Source organism: Herpailurus yagouaroundi, unplaced genomic scaffold (assembly GCF_014898765.1).
Source record: "Herpailurus yagouaroundi ecotype Mexico unplaced genomic scaffold, PumYag 166, whole genome shotgun sequence".
Taxonomy (NCBI): domain Eukaryota; kingdom Metazoa; phylum Chordata; class Mammalia; order Carnivora; family Felidae; genus Herpailurus; species Herpailurus yagouaroundi.
This window is the reverse complement of record NW_024412407.1, coordinates 8,309,340-8,332,675: the sequence shown is the minus strand read 5'-3', so window position 1 is coordinate 8,332,675 and position 23,336 is coordinate 8,309,340. Positions and strand designations below refer to the sequence as shown.

At 39.6% G+C, this 23,336-nt stretch overlaps 1 protein-coding gene across 2 annotated transcripts in view; it reads right to left on the bottom strand.

Annotated features, from left to right (window-relative positions):
• Positions 1-6,510: 6,510 nt before the first annotated feature.
• SLC38A1 (solute carrier family 38 member 1) overlaps positions 6,511-23,336 on the bottom strand; it is a 76,465-nt gene continuing 59,639 nt past the window's right edge. For both annotated transcript variants that reach the window (XM_040488367.1, XM_040488368.1), the window contains exons 10-17: positions 21,609-21,667; positions 21,370-21,486; positions 19,918-19,997; positions 18,201-18,301; positions 15,746-15,864; positions 14,404-14,545; positions 14,208-14,305; positions 6,511-12,473 (exon numbers count right to left, since the gene is read on the bottom strand). In XM_040488367.1, coding sequence (XP_040344301.1) covers positions 12,372-12,473; positions 14,208-14,305; positions 14,404-14,545; positions 15,746-15,864; positions 18,201-18,301; positions 19,918-19,997; positions 21,370-21,486; positions 21,609-21,667 — 818 coding nt within the window. In that variant the 3' untranslated portion in view covers positions 6,511-12,371. The remainder of the gene's footprint in view (positions 12,474-14,207; positions 14,306-14,403; positions 14,546-15,745; positions 15,865-18,200; positions 18,302-19,917; positions 19,998-21,369; positions 21,487-21,608; positions 21,668-23,336) is intronic.

Genomic DNA, 23,336 nt, shown 5'->3' with positions numbered 1-23,336 from the left:
GGAATTTCACATCCTTCAGATAGTTTCCTTAAAAAACATAATAAGTCAAAGGTAACACATAGCCAACCTGGAGTAAGATGGTGAAACCAATTTAAGGGGCATTTTGAGGAACTGATTGTTTATTGGCCTTTTAAAAGGGGTGATAGAATAAGATTGCTAAAGTAGATACTAAGTTTTTGAGGTTGTATTTCACTTGGACAAAATCATTTGCATCTCTATTAGACAAAAAACGAGAAGTAAACATTTAACATGCAAAGTACACATCCTAACATGTAATATTTACATAAAAACATATATGTAATTATGTTATTACACATTACAAACCACATATGTAAATATGTAATTACATATTACATTTAAGTATTACAATATGTAATATGACAACATATAGGTTTATCACAAAACCTGGGCCTTTAGTCAATAGTAAACAGTGCATCAAACAAAAGTACATTCCTCTAGGGGCGTCTGGGTGGCTCAGTCTGTTAAGGGTCCAACTTTGGCTCAGGGCAGGATCTCACAGCTGGTGAGTTCGAGCCCCACATTGGGTTCTGTGTTAACAACCTGGAGCCTGTTTCAGATTCTGTGTCTTCCTCTCTCTCTGCCCCTCCCCTGCTCGTGCTCTCTGTCTCTCAAAAATGAATAAATGTTAAAAAAAATAATAGTAAGTTTAAAAAAAAAGTACATTCCTCTAGATGATTAAATAATGTATGGGTGGGATTGGTAAATAATGTCCTGGTCCAATATTATATCCTTCCTTTGTCTTATTTTTAAATTTGGGGGTAGTTTTTAAAACATTTCTGGCCATGCCACTAGAGATTATAATTTAATTGGTCTGAAGAAGGACCCTGGCATAATTATTTTTTTAAAGTTATCCTAAATTCATAAAATACATAAAACCCTACCCACCACCATTTTGGAACTGGCTATGAAGAGCCAAGCTGTGGTTGAGCAGGGATCTACCAACAAAAATTTTCTGATGCATAAGGCCAGGAAATGTCTCCAGTTTCTATCTATGATATGGAGCTAAGCTAACTGGGAGTCTGAGTATGGAAAATAAGGGCTGGGGGCTGGGTTTATGTGGGGGGAATGTTAACATACGGACTGTCCTAGGGCTTATTAAGAGAAGAGATGAAGATGGGGCGCCTGGGTGGCGCAGTCAGTTAAGCGTCCAACTTCAGCCAGGTCACGATCTCGCGATCCGTGAGTTCGAGCCCCGCGTCAGGCTCTGGGCTGATGGCTCAGAGCCTGGAGCCCGTTTCCGATTCTGTGTCTCCCTCTCTCTCTGCCCCTGCCCCGTTCATGCTCTGTCTCTCTCTGTCCCAAAAATAAATAAACGTTGAAAAAAAAATTAAAAAAAAAAAAGAGAAGAGATGAAGAAACAGAATAAAGGACAACAGAAACAGTAGAAGAAAGACTGGAGTATGAATTGAGATAAAGAGAGAGGAAGAGAATCTGACAGTATATTGTTCACATATTTTTGTACCTTCTGAGTTAGAAAAATTCACAGACAGAATTGATAGGGCAAAAGTTAAGAGCATTTACAATATTAATAGATTTTACCAAGTTTCTCTCCAAAAAAGTTGTAACAGTTTACACTCCCATTGGCCAAATATGAAAATGGACGTTTCTTAAATCCTTACCAGAACTATAAGAGCAACTGTTTTGATTTTTGCCAATATGAAAGGAATAATTTTAAAAGGCATACACAGATGTTCTAATTTTCATTGATTTGATATAAACTTTTTTAAATGTTTGTTTATTTTTGAAAGAGAGAGAGAGAGAGAGAGAGAGAGAGAGCAGGGGAGATACACAGAGAGAGGGAGACACAGAATCCAAAGCAGGCCCCAGGCTCTGAGCTGTCAGCACAGAGCCCGACGTGGGGCTCAAACCCGTGAGTGTGAGATCATGACCTGAGCTGAAGTTGGACATTTAACCAACTGAGCCACTCAGGTGCCCCCTCTAATTTCCGTCTGTTTACCTATGACTTAGACTGTTAGATTGAACATCTTTTCAAGTGTTTCTTTTTCTGTCAGCTTTTTATATCTGTGGATCCCATTTTTCTACTGGGCTTTAAATTGCTTTTTTCTTAGTGATTTTTAAAACTTGATTTATTAAGGAGATTAGCTCTATACTGTGTAGTCAAGGACTGTGTGGGCAGAACCTTAAGAAGCTTCTCAGTACTTCTTTTTGAAGACAATTTAGTCACTTTTAAACAAGGAAGACTCAACTGAATGGCCCTTCTTAAGTTCTATATAGGAGCCAAACTGGCAGGCATCACCCCTAGGGAAAGATGTAACTGGAACATTTTGTGGTTTAACTATGACTGTCCAAAACCACACATCCCTTGGTGTGTTGACACAGGAACTGTTGAAAGGGTCAGGCAAATTTGCAGAGGCACCAGGAAACCTCCTGGGAAGATAGTGTTGTATCTTCTACCCAATTCCTTCCCTTTTGAGTTTTACTAGTTTTCAAACCCCTCTTATAGATTGAGATGGTCTCAGAAGGGGCAGGAAACAGTCCTAAGAGTCTCAAAGGGAAACTCACCATAAGGAACATTTGGAATTGAGACCTGAGATCAATATCAGGTTTAAATGCCCATGGATTCCGAAAGGGGAAGGGTTGGCGCTGATACAGTGAGCAGCGCTAATTGGAGCCCCTTTTGAGCCAGATGGCCTGGAGGGCATGAACTGGGAGGAGATTTCTGGCAAACTGAGGAGCTATTCATTGCTTGAGCTCTCAAGGTGACAGCTACCATAGCACTGCATGGATTAAAACCATCCTTCCTCCTTCCTATGAGGTGATGGAAGGTGACCTGTGAGGGCACCATTGTTGCAGTAGACACATGTAACAAACTATGCAGTGCTGGTGTTCAACAGTGACCCCATGTGGCAGCAACAGAAGCTGCACTGCAGTGGGGAAAGGGGCCTGATGTGAATGGATTAAATTCACCAGTTCTCTTTTGCCTGGAATTCGGAAGCAGGCAACTCTGGGATCAAATGCCTCAAGGGTTTTTAGACAATTTGGAGGTAGGAATATCAAGAAAAAGATGTTGAGTAATCTGGTAATTTGACCGAGGGAATATTTTGAATAATTTTGACCTTAAACTTGAGAGACGTCTTACCTAGTGCAGCATATGTGTGGTGAATGTGTTTCACCTCTAATCTGGGATTTTTGTTTTTGTTTTTGTTTTTGCATTTTGGCACTTTTATAATCGTAGAGAGTTTTAAAATATTTATTAGTCAGTTACTTCCTTTGTGACTCTTGTGTTTTGTACCAAGAAAGGCCTTCCCTTCTTCTAAGATTTTATATATATGAGATACAGAATGATAGTGCCAGGAAAATTGTGAAAGACCTTGAAATGAGTAAAAAAGATTACTGAATGATCTTTCAGTGGCACATTACCCAGCTTTTCAAGGTGATGTGGAAGAATACCTATGATAGAATGGATGCCCATTAATTATCATAGTATGTTAGCCATAGCATTCAGTCTCATTATCAAATAGGTTTCTGCTTCCTGAAACTTTGCCTGAAGTTCTGTAACTAACTACAGGCCAAAATCTGGTTCTCAAGCAAAGACAGACTCCCCCAGAATCTCATGGAGTTGGACTGTACCAAGTACATTAAATTATTGATGCTTCAAAGAGTAGGCCCTTGGGTACAAGCTTGAGCAGCCACAGCTTCTACAACTTTCAGTCTGTACCTGTGGCAGGAGTGTGGACATCCAGGACTCTATTCCAGAAGCGGACAACTTGAGCAGAATGCTGAACCCAAGATCCCACGGAATAGAATTTCACAGGATGAAATGAGCTGATGAGGGAAATTTTATTGTGGTTGTGTTGAGGCTGTTTCAATGCTCTATTTTCTGCATATATGAGGAGGCCATTCCTCTTCTTAAGAGATTTTTAATCTACAATCCAGTAGACTCAGCTTTTGTAAAGTGACATTAAAATTTTTTTCTGCCTCTCACTGAACTTCTTACCACTCCTAAATTAAAAAGCTCTGAGTTCCCTTACTTTTTCACAGCAATACACTTATTTGCATAGGTTCAACAAGAATATTTTCCTTTCTACTGGTACATAATTGGAAAAAATTGATGGTATAACCATGGCCTTTTTTGGAATGTCATTTTTGAGAATGATGCACATGTAATCAGTTATGTCCAACAACTCAAAGGAACAAAGGTTGATTTTACTTATAGAGCCAATGCCTACAAAACCATTCCAGGAAAACTGGCCTAGTACTGCCCTTAAAGGTGGTAAGAAGTAGGGGGGTACTTTTTTGAGGGACTCAAGTAGAGAGGAATTCACCCAAATTTACAGATACTGCAAGTGAAATATGGTAGAGTTTCTTGGGCTTGCTTCCCAAGTCTTGAGCTAGCAAACAATAGACACTTTTAAAAGTGCAATTAGCTGTGGCTCCAGTAGCTGTTCAATACTGCATTGGCTCTCAGTTTTCAAAGCAAAACCAGGGAATCCTATATGATTAATTAATACTTATTGCACCAATGAAAATTATCAGGCCAAACCAAATGAGTCCAGCCTTTTTTTATGACCAAAAATAATCTTTGGGATTTTTATGGTCACAAAAGGGGAAGTTGTTAGGAAAATTGGAGACTTTGAAAGAGGCAAAAAAAAAAAAAAAAAAAAATTACTGGGAATACTTTGATGGTATACCAGATATCTCTTCTGGGTTATCTGATTCTATACACATTTTGCTTTCTTTTTTTTTTTTTGGCCTTTAAGTTATTTTATAGCCCTGTAAATTACAGAAAATTGATGTAGAAATGAGCATTGCCCAGAGAAGTAAAAGAATTCTGCTGGTGGAGATACAATTGATTTCACTGTGGAGGCCTGTTTTGCATCTATTAGCAAATTCATTTCAGCTCCTGATTGCTTATGTATGTGTCTGTTCTTTGAATTCTCCTTTGAACCATTTTGTTAAACATCTTGTTCCTTCATTAATAATGAGCTAAATAAAATTTCCAATACATGGCCGCTTTATGAGAGTCATAGATTTACACTTGTGAAAAGACATATTTAATGCATGTGTTGTGTTTAAAGTCTTAAATATATTTGAGCTCTTTAGATATAAGGGGTAAAACAGGGACCTAGATTTACTTTTCTTCTAAAAGCTAGTCCTTTTTTCAGTATTTATTGAGTAACCCTTACTTTCCCTATTGATTTAAAGACCACTGTTCTGATGTTATTTGGGCCATTTATGTGCTATTATGATCCAGTCATTTATTTCCACATCAGTAAAAATCTGTTGTAAGTGCAGTAGCTTGATAATACGCTTTGATAATCTGACAGGTTATTTTGATGTTGCACTGAGCCCATAGAGGAAGAAGAGATTACCCTGCCAATTTGGATTAGTCTAAAATGTAAACCATTTAAAGATAAAACATTGGTATACAAAAAGTTGGCCCAGTTATTTGGGCCTCATAACTCCTTCCAGACTATCCTACTCAGACAGAATACAACTAGAGGTCCAGAAGGTAGGCGAACAGGTCTTCTGAGTTGCAGGGTTAGTAAACCCATAGTTTATTCCCTAGGGGAGGTAGAGAATAACTCTTACCCCAACAATTATATATAAAACAGAGCAGACTAGAATGGTAATGGCAGACATTCATGGATAGTGGAAGAAGTCAGAACTATCAAAACCACTAGTGGATTAGACCTTTTGATTTAGAACAAAACCTGCTCGTGCACTCAATGGCCTTTTGGGTGTTCATACTTTTAACGACTGCTTGAGTTTGAAAAGTAATAATGACTTACACCCTTTACCTTTGGAGTTTTGATCAATTAAGACATAGAGACAAGAGGCTCATATGCATAAAAATATCAGCTTTATTGTTAATGAAGCTAAATTGGAATGCACAGCTTGGACTCCTGTGCCCCAAATTTCCACCTTGAGATCCACATGTGCTCTGCAGAATTGGCTATCAACCAGGCAGCTCAGGGAGAGTCAAGAAGGGCCTCATACCCAGTTATATGAGGTTGTTTTTGCAGTAACCCTGGCCAAAAAAGGAATTTGGGTATCAGACTCTGGCCATGTTGCTGGTCTGATAAAACTTTCCTAAGATCATGGAGAGGAGGAGTCAGTGATGGACAAAGCAAAGGCCAGGCTGCAGAAGCTTTTCTCTTAATAGTTCCTGAAGAAATGGAAGTACTGATAGAAGTTTCTGTTTTATGATGGCTACAATATGAGTAGAGGAAGATTAAAGTCTTGATTACAGCATAGCACAGAAATTAATATTCATAAAGAAGAACCTGAGTTTAAAAAGAAAGAATTATGTTCAACCTACTCTGATTACAAGGAATGGAGAAATATGTAATGTTTCAGATCAGATAGATTTCTATCAGAAGTACTTTAAGTTTGGGGAGGTAAACATAAGCTCTCATGAACATACAGTGTTCTAGAACACTGACAAATGTGTGCAAATCTGTCTCTAACAACCAAATGCCCCCATTTTAGTATTGCATCCCAAAAGAATGAAGGCAAGTTCAAAAATACTTTTAGTTCACATTTTTAATGTTTAAAAACTATGTTAAGAGAACAATTATAGAACAGAACTTCTTATATTTCTTTATTTACACCACATCCTGGGGGGAAAATAAACTATTTGATTAACCATGAATAGCAAAATTTTGTGACTTGTGACATTCACTTCTATCACCCATCTGAAAGTCATTTACAAGTTTTTACATTAATAAAACTGTGGTGTGCTACATATATTGGACTTATATGAAGTCTAAAATACAACTGGACTCTGGAGAGTGGATTAAGTACCAATGATCAAGATTCAAATGTTTTGGGTAAAAATGGCTTCAGACAGTCTATGTTGGCGTCAACACTGAAAATGAAAGGCAGACATGCGAGATTTTCAAAAACTTGGTAAAATGGTCCTCCCCCCCCCCCCCCCGCCCCTTCAAATTCGTGTTCATAGTTAATGTGCATGTTTTTCCCCCCTTTCAAAGATCCCAAAGTTTGGGAAATGCAGCAATTCAATTTTGGAAAAAATTCTCCCCAACTTCTGTTTTTATAAACACTGTATAGTGGTATCAGTGTTAACAGTGAAAGAGCAGTATGAAGAAACAATTTGTCATTTTGAGTATATCTATATGACAATAACTTGGGTTTAAATATTCCTTATTTGTAGCTCAGAGGATTACCTCTTAAATAACTGAGCTTAATACCAGTATAAGAAATCAATACAGCTATTCCTCAGACATTTTGCTTTCTAAAACAATTAAGATTTTTAGATTCCAAGTTTACACTGAGAGAACAATGTTACCTGGGAGAGAATGTAAATTTGTCTAGTTCCCAAACAAAACCACTAATATCTAGGACAACATTTATTCTTGATATGTAGACTAGATTCTTGATATGCAGACTTCTATTTCAGTGTGGACCAACGACTGAAAAAATATACAGCCTCCTGTTTATTTACAACATATTTACATACAAACAAAGTACTTCCTACAATAAACCTCAGCTGCATAGATTCTTCCTTTTAAAAACACAAATTCAAACTTGTAGACAGCCAGGCCCAGTTCAAAGCCCTTCCTCTGAGAAAACCCTAAAGAAGGAGAGTGTCTGAGCCTTGTGAATTTTACAATTTTCAAGAACTTTCCCTTTTAGATTTAGTGATATTTTTCAGTTGTTAGCCACCCCATTCCCAATTTGTACCTGAAAGCCCTATGTCATCATAAATAATCCACTGTGTGTATTTTAGAGGAAGTGTGTTCTTCTCTAAAGGATTCTCAGATCTGCCATCCCTAAGGAAAACCATGTATTAGCATTGCTAAATGATATAGTCTGTACCTTCTTTGTTTTGAGAGCAGCTACAAGTTTACACAACCAGAATGGAGGAATTCTATTCTTAAAGCTTCTGCCCTTTCTAAGCCTCAAGCCATTTACATTGATAAACTGAGGGAAACTAATGGCTTTTGCTCTAAGGCATAAAATCAAATCTGATCTTATCATCAACTTCCTCCCCACTCCAATAAATGTGCCCTTCAGCATTCGATCTATTGAAATGGAGCTGGGCTCTACATCCTTTTCTGAGCAGCTTGGAGATGCTTATGAAGTACAGAACTTTCTAGAGAATTCAATTTAAAAGAGGGACAGAATGGGTCATTACACAACGCACACCAACACTGTGGAGAGCTTACTCATGACATGAATTCAGTATCCAAGAATGCATGTACAGAGTGTGTTTTCTTTTCATTCTCTACATACACACACACACACACACACACACACACAAACACCTCACCTCCTTCGCAGCTTCAAAAAACGTAATCTTAGCGTGCCTCAGCCCAGATACCCCCGAGTGCAGGCAGCCTTCCTTTATGATTGTACACCTGCACCAGCGTTTCCTAGGTAACATACTCTGAGGTAGGACTAATGGGGAGAACAAATGAAAGACAAAGTGACCTGGAGTGGTTCTCAAACTTGATGCCCAAAGGGCTCATTCAAACCCAGACTGCTGAAGGCTTCCACCTTGACAACTTCTGATTTCATTAGTTCTGGGGTGGGGCCCAAGAACCTGCATTCTGACAAGGCCTCAGGTGATGCTGTCGCTGCTGATCTGGGGGCCATACTTTGAGAACCACTGGCTTAGAGGCCTGAGTCCAACTCCAGAAAGAAGTCCGTTGCAGGGCAACTGTCTCACGTGTCCCCTGAGACACTGAGGAATCTTACCACAGCTCCTTGTCCACCCCCAGCCCCATGACCATCACTCATGTGCACCTTTCTCAACACGGTCTGGAAGTATAAAGAAGGAAGGTCAGCAGAGAGCTTTTTTACACCGATCTGATTACTAGGCAGTTAAACAATGGTTTGTTAGCACTAAACCCATTAAAAGTGCTGTGTGCTTCAACGACTGGCATATAAGAGAAGCTAGGCAGCAACATCCTGTTCTGTAATGGGCAGGGAAGGAGACAAACGATAGGAGCAACAGGTCCTACGAACAGGAGAGTCAGGCCAAGCCTGAGAACTCCAGGCAAAAGAAAGGATAGCAGGGGAGGCACGTCCCTGGTGGTTTCCAGCCCACAAGAGGTCCCCTCATCCTCCTTCATCCTCCTTCTACCACCAGGCTCTCTGGTGGCCCTGGATTTATTCTCCCCGTCCTGTGCTGGACACCCTGCTTCAGGCCACTGTGGTCACCATTAACTGGTGGTGGCTCTACCCCCACCACCCAGCAGCTGGTGTATGGCTGGCGTGGGCAGTCCAGACTTTATTCACAGGAATGACATATTCTTGGCAACTCTGAACAAATACTCCTTAGAAACAATATTATTTTTGGTGGTTAGGCTTTTTAGCAATCATGTTACATTATCCTATTCTGCTAAACCATGGGTCTGATCATCTTTCCTAGCTGCTCTGGGAGCCTAAACACCATGTATAACATAGTTCCTGGAGGAAAATACATTCTGGCTTGCAAACAACCAACTAACAGGGCTTTGTAACATGATCTGCTTATAAATTGGGGACAGCCCGTGTTTAACAAGACTAGATTTCTTTCCTGTACACAGTTTACTACTCCACTCCCAGTAAGTAACGTTAAGTAAATTAGGGATTTACAGTATATTGTGTTATAGGAACTAGAGAACAGTTCTAAATCCAAAGTATGAAACTGGCACTGTTCACTAGTGTTAAGGTTCTATCTACCAAAGGAAAACGTGCTGCTCCCAATGGCTAAGGTATAATATTCTTTAGTCTACTAATTTAGCAGAAAAAACTTCTATAGCACTTGACTGTTGTTTAAATTCTACCTAACATCTGTGATACATGTATTTTTGGCTACCAGTTCACTATTCTGAACAAGAATTATTGCAGTACATTGACAGCTAATCCCACACAAATGATGTAATTAATCAGCGGTATATAACAAATGAACAGTGGGGTCTATTATATTCAGTCGATAATGAACTTAGATCACACACAAAGAAGCTTTTAAAAACCCATGGTATCACAGACATCAACAACGTGCCTCCTCTAAATAAATATTTTAAATAATAATAAAAATTCCTTGTGCTGACACATAAAATCCAGAGATCCAAAAATACCACTACACATCCAAGAGTTCATGATAATTTTCTAAACTGACTTTGTGAGTGTAAAAGAAATTGTTATAAATTAATGAGGAAAATACAAAGTAGCCTAATATTGCTTGTAAACTAAACTATGTATTTTTTTATGGAGGGTCAGTCCGCTACCTGGCTATTTCACTACTTGGTGCTCTAGACAAGCCTCTAAGGGCCAAAGGACTTGCTTTGCTTTTCATCCAATATGGAAGATACTGCTGAAAGGGACAGAGGTGGCTGTGGATTTTACTAGGTTAGGTATTCATGTATAGGTAGGCATTCATATCTAATTACCTGGACTCTGTCTGACCTAATGTGGATGTAATTCAGGAGCATTACATTAAAAGCTATAATGATCCTACCAGGAAATGCAGGAAACAACCTTTCCTTCTCCCAAAGAGGATCACAACAAGGTACTTTGATGATGCCTTTTCTATGGGACATTAGTCTGTAAAGGGGGAGCGGACAGTTCCTTGTTACTTGCAGTGAATGGTGAGCAGAGGCCTTTGGGGATTGGAGTGAAGGAGGAACAGAACTCAGAGCTAAGTGCTTGGAAATCCTGCTAAGAGTCTGCAGTTAGATTCTGATCTCTGGATAAGAAATCCGTGCTCGGTGAACTTAGGTGTTTGAGAAATTCAACCAGAATATAAATGAAATACAAATCCTGTTTCAAGAGACCAGCTCACAGAACACAAACATTTCTTACTGTGTGATATAGACTGTCCAATCACAGGTGATTGTCCAGCTTAGGGAACATGTGGTTCTAGGTTTCCTTACTTTCCCCCAACTTTCCAAGCTGTGTGACTTGTCCCCAACTCTCTTCTTTTTCAGTCTCTGTAGATTTTCCCTCTACCCTGTTTAGGGGACAGTGGGGCTGGGGTAAGAGTGTGAGGCAACTCTGTCCTCTGTGTGGGTCACGTCAGGCAGGCAGTAATGGCCCACTCCTTGGTTAGGGACAAGAAGAAGAAACAGCACAGGCACCAGAGTCCCCATCTGAGGGAAGGAAGGTACACTGATTTTGTCACAAGTTCTTCTCAAAGGCTATTTCTGAGGGTGCTATGTTTCTTTTCTTTTTTTCATTTTTTTTTTTTCAAGACTCTGGGTGGATTGTTAATGGAGAAGAAATAGGAATGAGGCTTATATTTAAGGTACAAAAATCTTGTATTTGTAATAACCTAAATTTATAGATATAAAACAAGTCTTTTAAAGACCCCCCTAAAGTACCCAATATAAAACAGGAATTACTTCTCTTAGATCGTCCTTGGCTAGATACACATTATTCCCTGTGCAAAAAGCTGGTGGACATGAGTAAAAGCTGCTGGGTTCATAATTTAAGAAAATGTTTTTTCTCCTTTCAACAATACAGGTGTAGGGTTGAAGGTTATTTGTATCAGAGGAATATTTTCTTAAGCATTTTGGATACTCTTGCTTCTCAATTTATTACAAAGGTGTCATGGGTCTCCCTCAGTGGAAGGTGACTCAGCTTAGAGTAACTTTGACACAATTTGCCAAGAGGGAAACAAAACTTCACTTGCTAGGTAACCCAAATGTGTGGTTTAATATGTTTACCAAGGTAAGAAGTCATTCTCACCCCCTTCCCAGCTGAGAACACTCATTGGAGAATGTCTCTGCATAAAGCAGGATGTAGTACCAATGAGGCCACTGGACTGCTAGAGCCCCCGGCTGCCAGGTGATCAGAGCCACCTCAAATATTGGGCAGGTTCTGATCCAGCAATGGCACACACCCTGTCACTCTCTTACAAGTATCCCTGTGTGCTGTGTTAACCAAAGTAGGCAAAATACTTATGAAACCATTTTTTTTTCTGTAAAGCAAAATAACTATATACAATTCAAGATTCTTTTCTAAAAAGGTACAGATGATGTGAGTGGAACATCGGCAGGAAAATTATTACAGAATCTGGATGTGTAATAAATAAACATGATTGATGATCATGTTTTCAAAGTTTTAAGGGACCAGGAAGTCACAAAAAAATAGTTAGAAGAGTGAAAAATAACTGTGAAGAGCACGGAGATACACAATTGCATGAAACTTAAAAAAAAAAAAATATCCACAATCCTTAAATTGATCTGAAATCTTAGAGGGACTGGAACCATTATAGAAACTGGTTTCTGTTTTGCTACCAAAATGTTATTCCATTTTAAGTATCTTGTGAATTTCTGTTTGCTTCTGTAAACTTGCAAAAGAAGTGATGAAGATTGCTGATGTGGGGTGACATGGCCGAGCGGCGGTCTGGAAATGTCTCCTGTCCTCAGCTGGTCTCAGTGGCCTTCGTCACTATTTGATGAGCAGGCCCAGTCATAGATGACCAACGGGATGCTGACCAGGGAAAACAACACCCCCAGGCCCAAGAAGAGGGCAGCCTGGAGTAACACAAAGGCAAGGGTTATTTTCAGTGAAGCCAACCACATACACCTGGGAAAAAAATAGAAATGCCTTCCCTCTCTTTTTGTGTCCCCTTGTACTGGGGGTTTGTTACAGCCATTGCTGACCTGTGAGAATCGTTCCAAGGCTGTATGGATCTGATTCTCCAAGGATGGGGAAACAAGGACTAAGCTATGCAGGGCCATCCTCTCCATTCTAGTTCTTTGACTTCATGGTCACCTCAGAATGAATCCATTCTGTAACGCACTGGGTATCCTTACAGTTTCTTTCAAACTCAGACTACAACTAAAAGGGAAAAATGGCCTTTAAAACCATACAGGTCATTTTGTTGCTTTTTACCAACCAACCTAGGTTATCGCCGGCAGGCAAACATTTCTGTTTGAAAAAGTGGGGGGAAAAGATATATGAGAGCAAAGTAGATTTGATCAAGTGAAATAGGAAATGAGTATCCACAACTAAGTTATTTTAAGGGTTGAGGAAGGCCAGAGTGGGGATAGGTTACTAAATCCAGAATCTGAAGAACATGAGGTTAGAAATTGCTTGGCCTTAAAAGTGTCCAATGAGAGCTTTGCGGGGAGAAGGATAAAGCAACAGAAGAGCCAAGGGGCTGGACTGGAGCCTGGAGGACAGAGCTAAGGGAAGGAGAAAAGGTGAATGGTGGAGTTGTACAGATTTCACTGTCAGAGAGCTGGTCTGACTCCCAGTGGGGCCCCACATGGACAGGATCCCTTGTCTAATGCTATCTGGTAGATCCTATGACCAGCTTTAACATGGGAGCAGGGTTGGGGAGGCCCAGCGAATTCATGGGCAACAGGCCTCTACCATTTTCCGATTTAATCTGAGTATATTTTACTGCTGTGCCAAAGTGACTGCTCCTTCTCTGTCCTTGTGAAACCCCTACTGGGAAGGTTTAGAAGGGTTTGGGACTTACGGCTTCAGGGATAATCCTGTTGGGGAGGTAGTGCTGTATCAGCATCAATGCTGCCTCTCCTAAATGTACAAGGATGATCCCTCCTGCCTACATCTCTGCTGACTCTGTAATACGTGCAGTTGGAGCGCTTACACTATTTGGGAGGGCAGCTGAGAAGCCTTCTCCGAGGCCAAACAAAATGGTGCTCCAGAAGGTACTCATGTAGCAGCCACTTCACCCCTGCTTCCCCCACTTTCTCCAAGTGCACCACCTCCAAGATGCCTTTGAACTTCACCAGACCTGGAAACAAGAATCCCAATATAGAAAGGTAGTTTCTGAATCCAGGTCTGTTGTTCGAAAGCATTTTTGTCAAATCATAAAAAAGGCTCTTTAAGCTAACTCAGCCACCTTAATTAAGGTGTCCCATGTTCCCTGGGTTGTTGGAAGGAGTTGCATGACTAGGAATTCTACAGAAAACAGTGGGCTACATGAAATCTTTGAGTCTCTTTCCCTTTCCTGTCTTGATAAAGACAAAGCATTGCCTCACAGAGAAATAGGATGACAGCTGGCTCTAACCCTAGCTCAGAGCAAAAGCTAAGGTACAGTAAGAGTAACACATTTTGAGAGAATAGAGAAGATTCTGATGTGATATTTTAAATCTCCCAAAGGGGAAAACTATAGGACTGGTGTCCCCTTTGCACGTCACTAACAGTAGGATTAGGTGGTGGAGATGGACTATTAATTTGGTAAATTTAAATGAAAAACTAATCAGAAAACTTAGAGTGGCCGGCATAAGACATACCCAAATTCTTTGAGTCCCTTTATCTCCATCCTGACTTGTGATTTTTAAATAAAGAGATGAAGGAAGAATGAAAATAAGCATATTAGCAGATGTAACTCCTGTAAAATAAGAAAAAAAAAAGTTTGAAGTTGTTACGGTGAAACTGTAGCATTCTAAGCAGCTGTTGTAGAATGAGGAGCATAAAATAAAGCCATACCTACGACTCCAAAAATATCCTTCATGGAGGGTATGAAGATCACCAACAAGTTGATAATAACCAAGAGTATGAAGGTAACCAAGACATGACGACATAAATTAAACTTTGTTTTCTTAGCCAGTTCAAATAAAGATGAACGAACCTACAGGATCAAAAAACAAAGATTCTGTGAGGGCCTCTGGCCCGGCAACCCTCACATTCTCAGCAGAAACGAACATACTGGTGCATGGGAATCTGTGAAGTGTTTTCTAAGACCTTGTGCAGTATTATAACCAGGGGTCTTGATTTTAGGCAGGTATTTTTATTTATAAATACGTAGTTTTCTTTTGTGGGGAATAATTTCTGTGTGTGTTTTTTTTAAGTGTATTTATTTATTTTGAGATAGAGAGAGTAGGGGGAGGGGCAGAGAGAGAGGGAGAGGGTGTGAGCCTCATGAGGGGCTCAAACTCATGAACCATGAAGTCATGACCTGAGCCGAAATCAAGAGTCAGAAGCTTAACTGACTGAGCTACCCAGGGGCCCTGATAAATATATTTTTTTAATGTTTATTCATTTTTGAGAGACAGAGTGCAAGAGGGGGAGGGTCAGAGGGAGAGGAAGACAGAATCTGACAGGCTCCAGGCTCTGAGCTGTCAGCACAGAGCCTGATGTGGGGCTTGAACCCATGAAGCACAAGATCATGACATGAGCTGAAGCCAGACACTTAACCGACTGAGCCACCCAGGTGCCCCCCACTTTTTAAAAAAATTTTTTTAGTGTTTATTTATTTTTGATAGAGAGAGAGAGAGAGAGACAGAGCACAAGTGGGGGAGAGGCCAAGAGAGACAGAGAGAGAGAGAGAGAGAGAGACAGGGAGGGAGAGGTAGAATCCGAAGTAGGCTCCAGGCTCTGAGCTGTCAGCACAGAGCCCAACACAGGGCTCAAACTCATGAACCATGATGAGATCATGCATGACCTGAGCCGAAGTTGGACACTTAACCGACTGAGCCACCCAGGCACCCCTGGTAATTTCTGTTTTTATCTATGACTAACTATTCTCTTCTGGTCCTTTTATGTTCTCTCATCATGGACAATCAAGATTCAAACATTCTATCTACATTTCTCTGTAAAGGAGGAACAGATTAATTAGAATTAAGATTCATTCCATCAAAGGCTACCCTATCTCACTGATCCTACTTTCTTTCTGAAGAGCCTCAACCGAGTCTCGGGGTCCTTTCCTGATACAGTTTCAGTGACACAGGATAGTTACCTGCAGCAGGCTTTCTCTGGAACAGCCTCCTTAACACAGAAGGAAAGGCGACACCTCAACTTTTCTCATATTGCACCGAGGCCTTTTACTCACCGTGAAGAATAACACCGGCACTGTGAGGATGACAGCAACAATTACAGCCAGCCGCACTGTCAGGATGAGAATGTCATCTTTACTCTGGTACTTGTGAAGGAGGTCTGATTGCACATTTTCTAAACCGAGGAAAAGAGAGTATTAGAAAGAAAGCACATGGCCGAATGACAGTTTTTCTGAACATCAAAGAATTTATAAACTAAAGGGCAAGGAAAGCAATGTTCTGGGTGTTGAAATAACTATTAAAACAATTTATAAAGTTGAAAAGAAAAATCCCCGGTGTGAGACATGCTCCACCTGTCCATATGTAACTTCAAAAGGAATTTATAGTAATCACTAGAAAGAAGCTACACAGTGTAGGGATGCTTAATGTATACTAAATTCAACCTAGGTGTGAATTGGGATTAAAAATAACATACAGCTGAAGAACAAAACCCTTCTGGAGCACCTGAGTGGCTCAGTCAGTTAAGCGTCCAACTTTGGCTCAGCTCATGATCTTAGGGTTTGTGGGTTTGTGCCCCGTGTTGGGCTCTCTGCTCTCAGTGCAGAGCCCACGCAGGATCCTCTGTCTCCCTCTCTCTGCCCCTGCCTCACTCACACGCACTCCTTCTCTCTCAAAAATTAATATTTAAAAAAATGTTTTAAAATGCTTTAAAAACCCTTCTAATAATCTAGATATTCCATCCCTTGTTGCCACTCATCAAACAATGCCAAATTGCTGCAGTCTTGCTGAGGGGACTATGGGCTACATAGAGCGTTTTTCAAACCCTCCTCTTTTCACACAACTTCCAGTGGCCAAACAACAGAGGTTCTGATGGAACTTCACCACAATCAGGAAGTAATTCTCTTTCATGTATGGTTTTCTTATTTAAAAAAAGTATTTAGCTTCTGTACCACTTTGAACTTTTTCTTAACTCTGAGCTTCTGAATGTTATTTCAAAGACAACCAAAGCTAGAATGAACCAATCTCAAGAGTCTGGGGGTGGGATTCCAATTCTATGCTGGGCCATAGACTGGCCTCAGTTTTGGAAAAAGGAGCCTAGGTTGTAATAAAAATCTCATTGGTTTTAATTTTCTTGATTTAAAACTCATAACCATCTAAAAATAGCTGAGCCTTTCGCTTTAACCTAAGAGTATGAAAGGTTTGTATTCTACTTTATGTGGAAAAAGAAGGATTTGCAAAGAAAACTCAAAACTTGAACAAGATAACAGTGAGACTGTTCAACTAACATGAAGCTCTCCCTCCCTCCCTTTACCACCCCCTCTCCCAGGCCTGCAACTCTGCAGGAAACTTAGAAACACCATTTTTATGCAAAATTTAATGTGGCATTTATGGATTCATCAGACAATGCTGTCTGCCACTGCTTGTGAAAATGGTAATAATACAACTATATAATCAGGGTAGCCTTTCTCTCCAGGCTGAATTAATCATCTCTAAACATGTTTAAATTTTGAGGCGTTTGTGTTTATGAAAAAAATGCCCCAGAGAAATATTATTTAATAGAGAACAATGTGAAATATATGTATTCAAATTTAAATCAGCTCCCAAATTATAATAATAATGAAACATGTTAAATACAGCTGGAGGATAATTTGAATAGGAGAGGATGAAGACTTAGTAAAAGAAGGTAAACTATTCATACAAGGTCAATAAATTACAAATGAAATACAGTATATCTCTTTTTCAGGTTTCATTCCTTTTAACCTTCTCTGCCATTCCTTCAAATCTTTGCAGGGCTCCAAATTGCAGTGAACAGTCAGGCGTTTTATTTTTAATTAACACAAGTGTCAGGAGGGTAGCGCCCTGCTCTTTCTCACTTGCAAAATCTGTCTCTGTCTCTTTTCTATTAATGGAATCTGACCCAATTCACAATAGCAATTAAGAAAGCCTCCTCTTGGGGCGCCTGGGTGGCGCAGTCGGTTGGGCGTCCGACTTCAGCCAGGTCACGATCTCGCGGTCCGGGAGTTCGAGCCCCGCGTCGGGCTCTGGGCTGATGGCTCAGAGCCTGGAGCCTGTTTCCGATTCTGTGTCTCCCTCTCTCTCTGCCCCTCCCCCGTTCATGCTCTGTCTCTCTCTGTCCCAAAAATAAATAAACGTTGAAAAAAAAAATTAAAAAAAAAATAAATAAAATAAAAAAAATAAAAATAAAAGAAAGCCTCCTCTGGTATAGTTTTAAACTTTCCTCGGTAAGGGTGGAATACTTATAAAATGCAATTTCTTTTAAAGACAGTAGTAGGAGAAAAAAAATACAGTATCTTGTTTCAGTAATTATTCTACTGCGCAGTCGCACAGATATATAAAGGAGTCATCACCATTTGTATAAGGAAAGACCAGCAAAATCAATGGGTAGATTTGTGGCTTTTTTGGGCTATCACGTTAAAAGTTATTTGGATACTAATTTTCGCTGATTTATTTACAAACACCTCTATTTATGTGCTAACAGAAGCCACTTACCATAGAATGTCAAGTAGCCAAAAATGGCAGTCAGGAAGTACATAACAAACATGGCGAAAAAGGAGATGTTGGAAACCATCTGCATCTTTTTCTGCGATCGACTATGAACAAAGATAAAGGAATTTTAAAAATTAACAACCATGTTACTGAATTTAAGCGCCAATGTTAATACTGAAGAATAATAACAGCCTTCTATCAGGCTAGGACAGATCTGACCAGCTGAAATTACCTCCCTTTCCCGAACCCTCCCCTGCCCCCTGCAATTTCGCCAGCTTAGAATAACTTCTTTTATACCAAATGGGTATTGTGACAGAGAGATTCATGGAACTAACAATCCCTTGAGTGTTCTTCCCCATTCTTTTGAAAGAATATCAGGTTCTCATCTGAAGGGCAGAGAATATTTTTTAGTACTTGTTTTTGATATTATCTCCATACTCAGCATGTACGAGGAAAGGGGCAGAATAAATTCAGATGCTGTTCTCCCAGCCCCAGAGATCAGGGGCAAAGCTGGAACCTGACCTCAGGTGTTCTGTTGCTAAAGCTGCAGTTTAGGTTCCTTTTTTCCCACTGAGTGGCCCAGGGATGCACCAGAAAGTCTCCGTTTCCAGAGCGATTAGTACACAAGTGGTCATGGATACGATGATGAAGGGCTCCTAACTCTTAGGTCAAGTTTACCCTGAGAGTTTGGACAAACCTGTAAGTTGCTTTAATGGCCCAAATAATTAATCTACAAGACTTGTGCTCAATAAGAGACCACGACAGCCCTAACTTTTGTTTGTGTCATAACAGGAAATACGGCAAACAAGAAAAATTAAGAATTACACACATCAGAAAATTACAAATGAAAAGCTGGACTATTAAATTTAAAAGATGTTAAAGACATATGTAAATACCCTAAGTATAGGATCATAAAGTATGATTGATGTACATTATGATTGATGTACACATAGGTAGCTGTAGGTATTTCAAAATTTACCCATATATCAATTAAATATGAGAGTCCTGAGTGAATCAATGCTAAATGACATCTATTTTATTTTTGTTTCAAAATGGAAATAGACAGCTATATTGTATACATTTGCTGAGCTTAAGACTATGCCATGATGACTATTTTTGTATGGAAAGTCTGCTGACAGTGGGCTAAAAAGAGAACCCAGGATGGAATTTATAAGCAGGACTTTAATTTTCTCAAGAACAGCAATCAAAAATGTATCTATAGAATCATCTTAAGAGTTTAAAATGAATAATAATATACTTTTGTCCAGTTTGTGGCCTTAACATTAATTTCTTTCTGCCTGATTGAGCAGCCTTTTCCATCTAAACCAAGAGGCAAATCAGACACAGCGCATTTTGCAACCTGATTATTATTATACACTTATAAAATAAGCATAAGTTACGTAAAGCAACACAAATACTTGAACTCGCCTAAGTAACACAGTATCTGAAAAATCAATTTAACAAAAAAGTCCACACACTTGGCCACTTTATATATTTATGGTCAAAATATGCTGCAGCTTTCTGATGTTTCTTGCTCTTTTTTTTTTTTTTTTTTTAAATATACTACTTGCTCAAGAATGTGAGAAAGTAAATGCTGAAGCTGGGTGATGAGTCTGTGGGGTTCATTATACAAGTCTATTTATTTTAATATAGGATTTTCCCATTAATGAGGGAGATTATGGGGAGAAAAATGATTAAGGGGAGAAAAAAAATCTCTTACTCTTTAAGTTCACTGTAAATCGGCAGGACTGATGGGTGGCAGACAAAAGCAAACGCAATGGTTGGCAAAGCATACACGGTCTATTGGGAAGAGAGAAATAAATGTTAAGAAAAAGCATTCTTACCATAAACATTATTCAGCTCCAGTATTTTTTATTATTATTAATATGTTTAGTTATTTTTGAGAGACAGACAGAGAGTGGGTTGGAGAGGGGCAGAGAGAGAGGGAGACACAGAATCTGAAGCAGGATCCAGGCTCTGAGCTGTCAGCACAGAACCCGACCTGGGGCTCGAACCCATGAATCGTGAGATCATGACCTGAGCCCAAGTCGGATGTCTAACAGACTGAGCCACCCAGATGCCCCTTTCTGAGCTGTCTTTTTGTCTGATAGCTCTTCAGAATCCCTGGATTATTTGGTTATTAGTAGGGCTTTGATCTCTAAAATAGAAGCAGCTTTTCTAAGAGGTCTTATCTAGCTGGAGACATTAGGCACTTCGCACAGAGGGGTTCAAGGTTCACCTCACCTATAGCATATTTCACATACTTCAAGCATAGCATCGTGCTGGCTGGTCACACAGCATGTTTCCTACGTTATTTCACTGAGTCTCTACAACCACACTGATTAGTAGACAGACCACTGCTTTTCTCCTTACTCCCTCCAACAGGTTAGGTGACATGCCCAGGACTTCCGCCTCTATTTCACTGCTCTTTGCTTTATAGGGCGTGTCAATCAGACATAAAAGATAGCTCTAAAAAGAAAACTACTTCCACATTCACTACTTTGGCTGTATCATTAGAGTTGAGAGAGAGAGATCTATTTAGTTTTCTTAGATAAGACTTTTTAAAACTCAAACTCAGTGAGACTTCTTATGCAAAAAGAAGGAAGAAAAGTGACAATATATCATGCTCCAATTCTGCCCGAGCACTATACCAGGCACATTCTAAAAAATCCCATAAGATACAGAACAGAATCCTGTTTTTCACAGGGTTTGGTAACTTGCCTAAGGATTTAGATCCAAGCCTGACTGGTTCTATAGTCCACTGTTCCCCCATACTATTAACAATATCTCAACAGTATGCAAGTTTCTTAAGCGCCAGTTTGTGGTGGTATCTGTATTTCTGCCACCAGCAGATAAGGCGCAGTGGGCTAAAGATGTTATTTATCATTTTTAAAGATCTACAAGCAAGAGAGGAGCTGAGACAATTATCCAGAGAGAGATTTTCGCAGAGAAAGCTTAAAGTTGCCCTATGTGTAAACTGGACAAGACGGAGCATGAAATATAATATTTGTTTATTTCCCAAAGGTCTCTAGATTGTGGGAATTTGGAAGTACTGGTATGCTGTTCTATCGAGAATGAATATTTTCATCAAGGCAATTTAACTACAAATATGAAAAATATAATTCCCTCAATAAAATGCTCTTTATTATATTTAAAAGATAGGGAAACTTACCTTTGAATTGAAGGTAACATATTTTGGTGTACACATGTCAGGATTGGTTAAATTAGCACTTGTTGTTGAATTTAGCTCTGGAACAATGCAGGGAATTTGAAATTTCTTGTAGATAACCTGGTATTAAGAAATATGGGAAAAACAATATAGACTTTATCAAATAAAGCCAAACAATGAAAAATTGCTGTGTGGCCTTGTACTATGGCAAAACCAAGCCAACCATTTTCGTCAGCACTTACCACTATTAGGAAAAAAACCATACAGCTCAAAGAAAATCCACTGGTATAGCCAAGATACCCTAAAAGAAAAGTTGAAAAAATTTATTGTTATTATTTCACATATCCCCTTGTTTCCTCCAATGCATCATTTCAAGCATAGTTCCAATAATATGCAAATATGCTTATGTAAATATAAGACTTATTACTTGAGAGTGCTACTTGATTTGGCAATATAATGGTGACTTTAAATAAAAACATCATATTAATGTTTTGATTCCAGTTTTCGCTGATAATACCAGACAACGCAGATTCCCAGATCTAGGGAAAAAGAGACTCCCAAATGTGGCCATTGCTCTCTTTTGCTATACTCTGATGGATTCCTATTGCCAAATCCATTTACTCTTTGACTCTGATCTACTCAATAGTTCTTTACTATGCACCTATTGTGCACGTACTGAATATCAGCTATAATGCTTCTCTTCTCAGATGAGGGGGATGCACAGAGGAGATGAAGTGATTTCTAGGAATAAACTGAGCATCTGGGGATCTTCACACTGGCTGCCCTTGGGATCCCCCAACCCCTATAACCTCCACATGGGCAGAGTTAAGTTGTTTCTGGGAGGATGCGCTAATCTTATCCCTGGAGAAGAAGAGGCCTTCCCTCCTTAAACTGCAAAGAGATATGTGTATATACATAGACAAGCCAAAACACAGACCTCAAAACCAGAAAATTAAGTCATTTTTTAAGAAATATACTTATTTATAGGGGCACCTGGGTGGTCAAGTGGTTAAGCGTCCAACTCTCAATTTTGGCTCTGGTCATGATCTCACAGTTCATGAGATCAAGCCCTGCAGTGGGCTCCACGCTATCAGCAGATTGGGATTCTTTCTCCTCTCTTTCTGCCCCTCTCTGGCTTGCGTTCTCAATCTCTCTCTCTCTCTCTCACAACAAATAAAAACATTAAAAAAGAGAGAGAAATACCTATTTATAGATTTTACAGAACAGCTACAGAGGCTTGATATTTTTCATACAAAACACTATGGTTACCAATCATTTGGGGAAGAACGTTAATCTAAAAATGTCTGCCTTGTGGGGTGCCTGGGTGGCTCAGTCAGTTGCATGTCGACTTTGGCTCAGGTCACAATTTCACAGTTTGTGGGTTTGAGCCCTGCGTCGGGCTCTATGCTGACAGTTCGGAGCCTGGAGCCTGCTTCAGATTCTGTGTCTCCCTCTCTTTCTGCCCCTCCTCTGCTCACACTCTGTCTCTCTCAAAAATAAATATAAACATTAAAAAGAAAATGTTTTTAAAGGTAAATGTCTGCCTTGAGTTAGCCCAGAATTAAAGGAAATGCATTTTGGATTGGATAGCAGTTTGGCCACATTACTCAATGTGTAAAATTCCCATAACATCAGGCACGTTTGTCTCTGAATACACACAAAAAAATGTCAGAACCAAATGGATGGGACTTAGTGATTATCTTCCGAGTTTGATTTCACTTCTCCCTTCCTCCTCAGTAAAGCAAATAATTGAAAATGGTTAGACTGATAATTTAAGAGTGATTCATAATACTTTTGGGGATAAATATAAGCAACTTTCTGTCTTGATAACAGATTTTTTTTTCTTAAAAAATTTTTTTTAACGTTTATTTATTTTTGAGACAGAGAGAGAGACAGAGCATGAACAGGGGAGGGGCAGAGAGAGAGGGAGACACAGAATCGGAAGCAAGCTCCAGGCTCTGAGCCGTCAG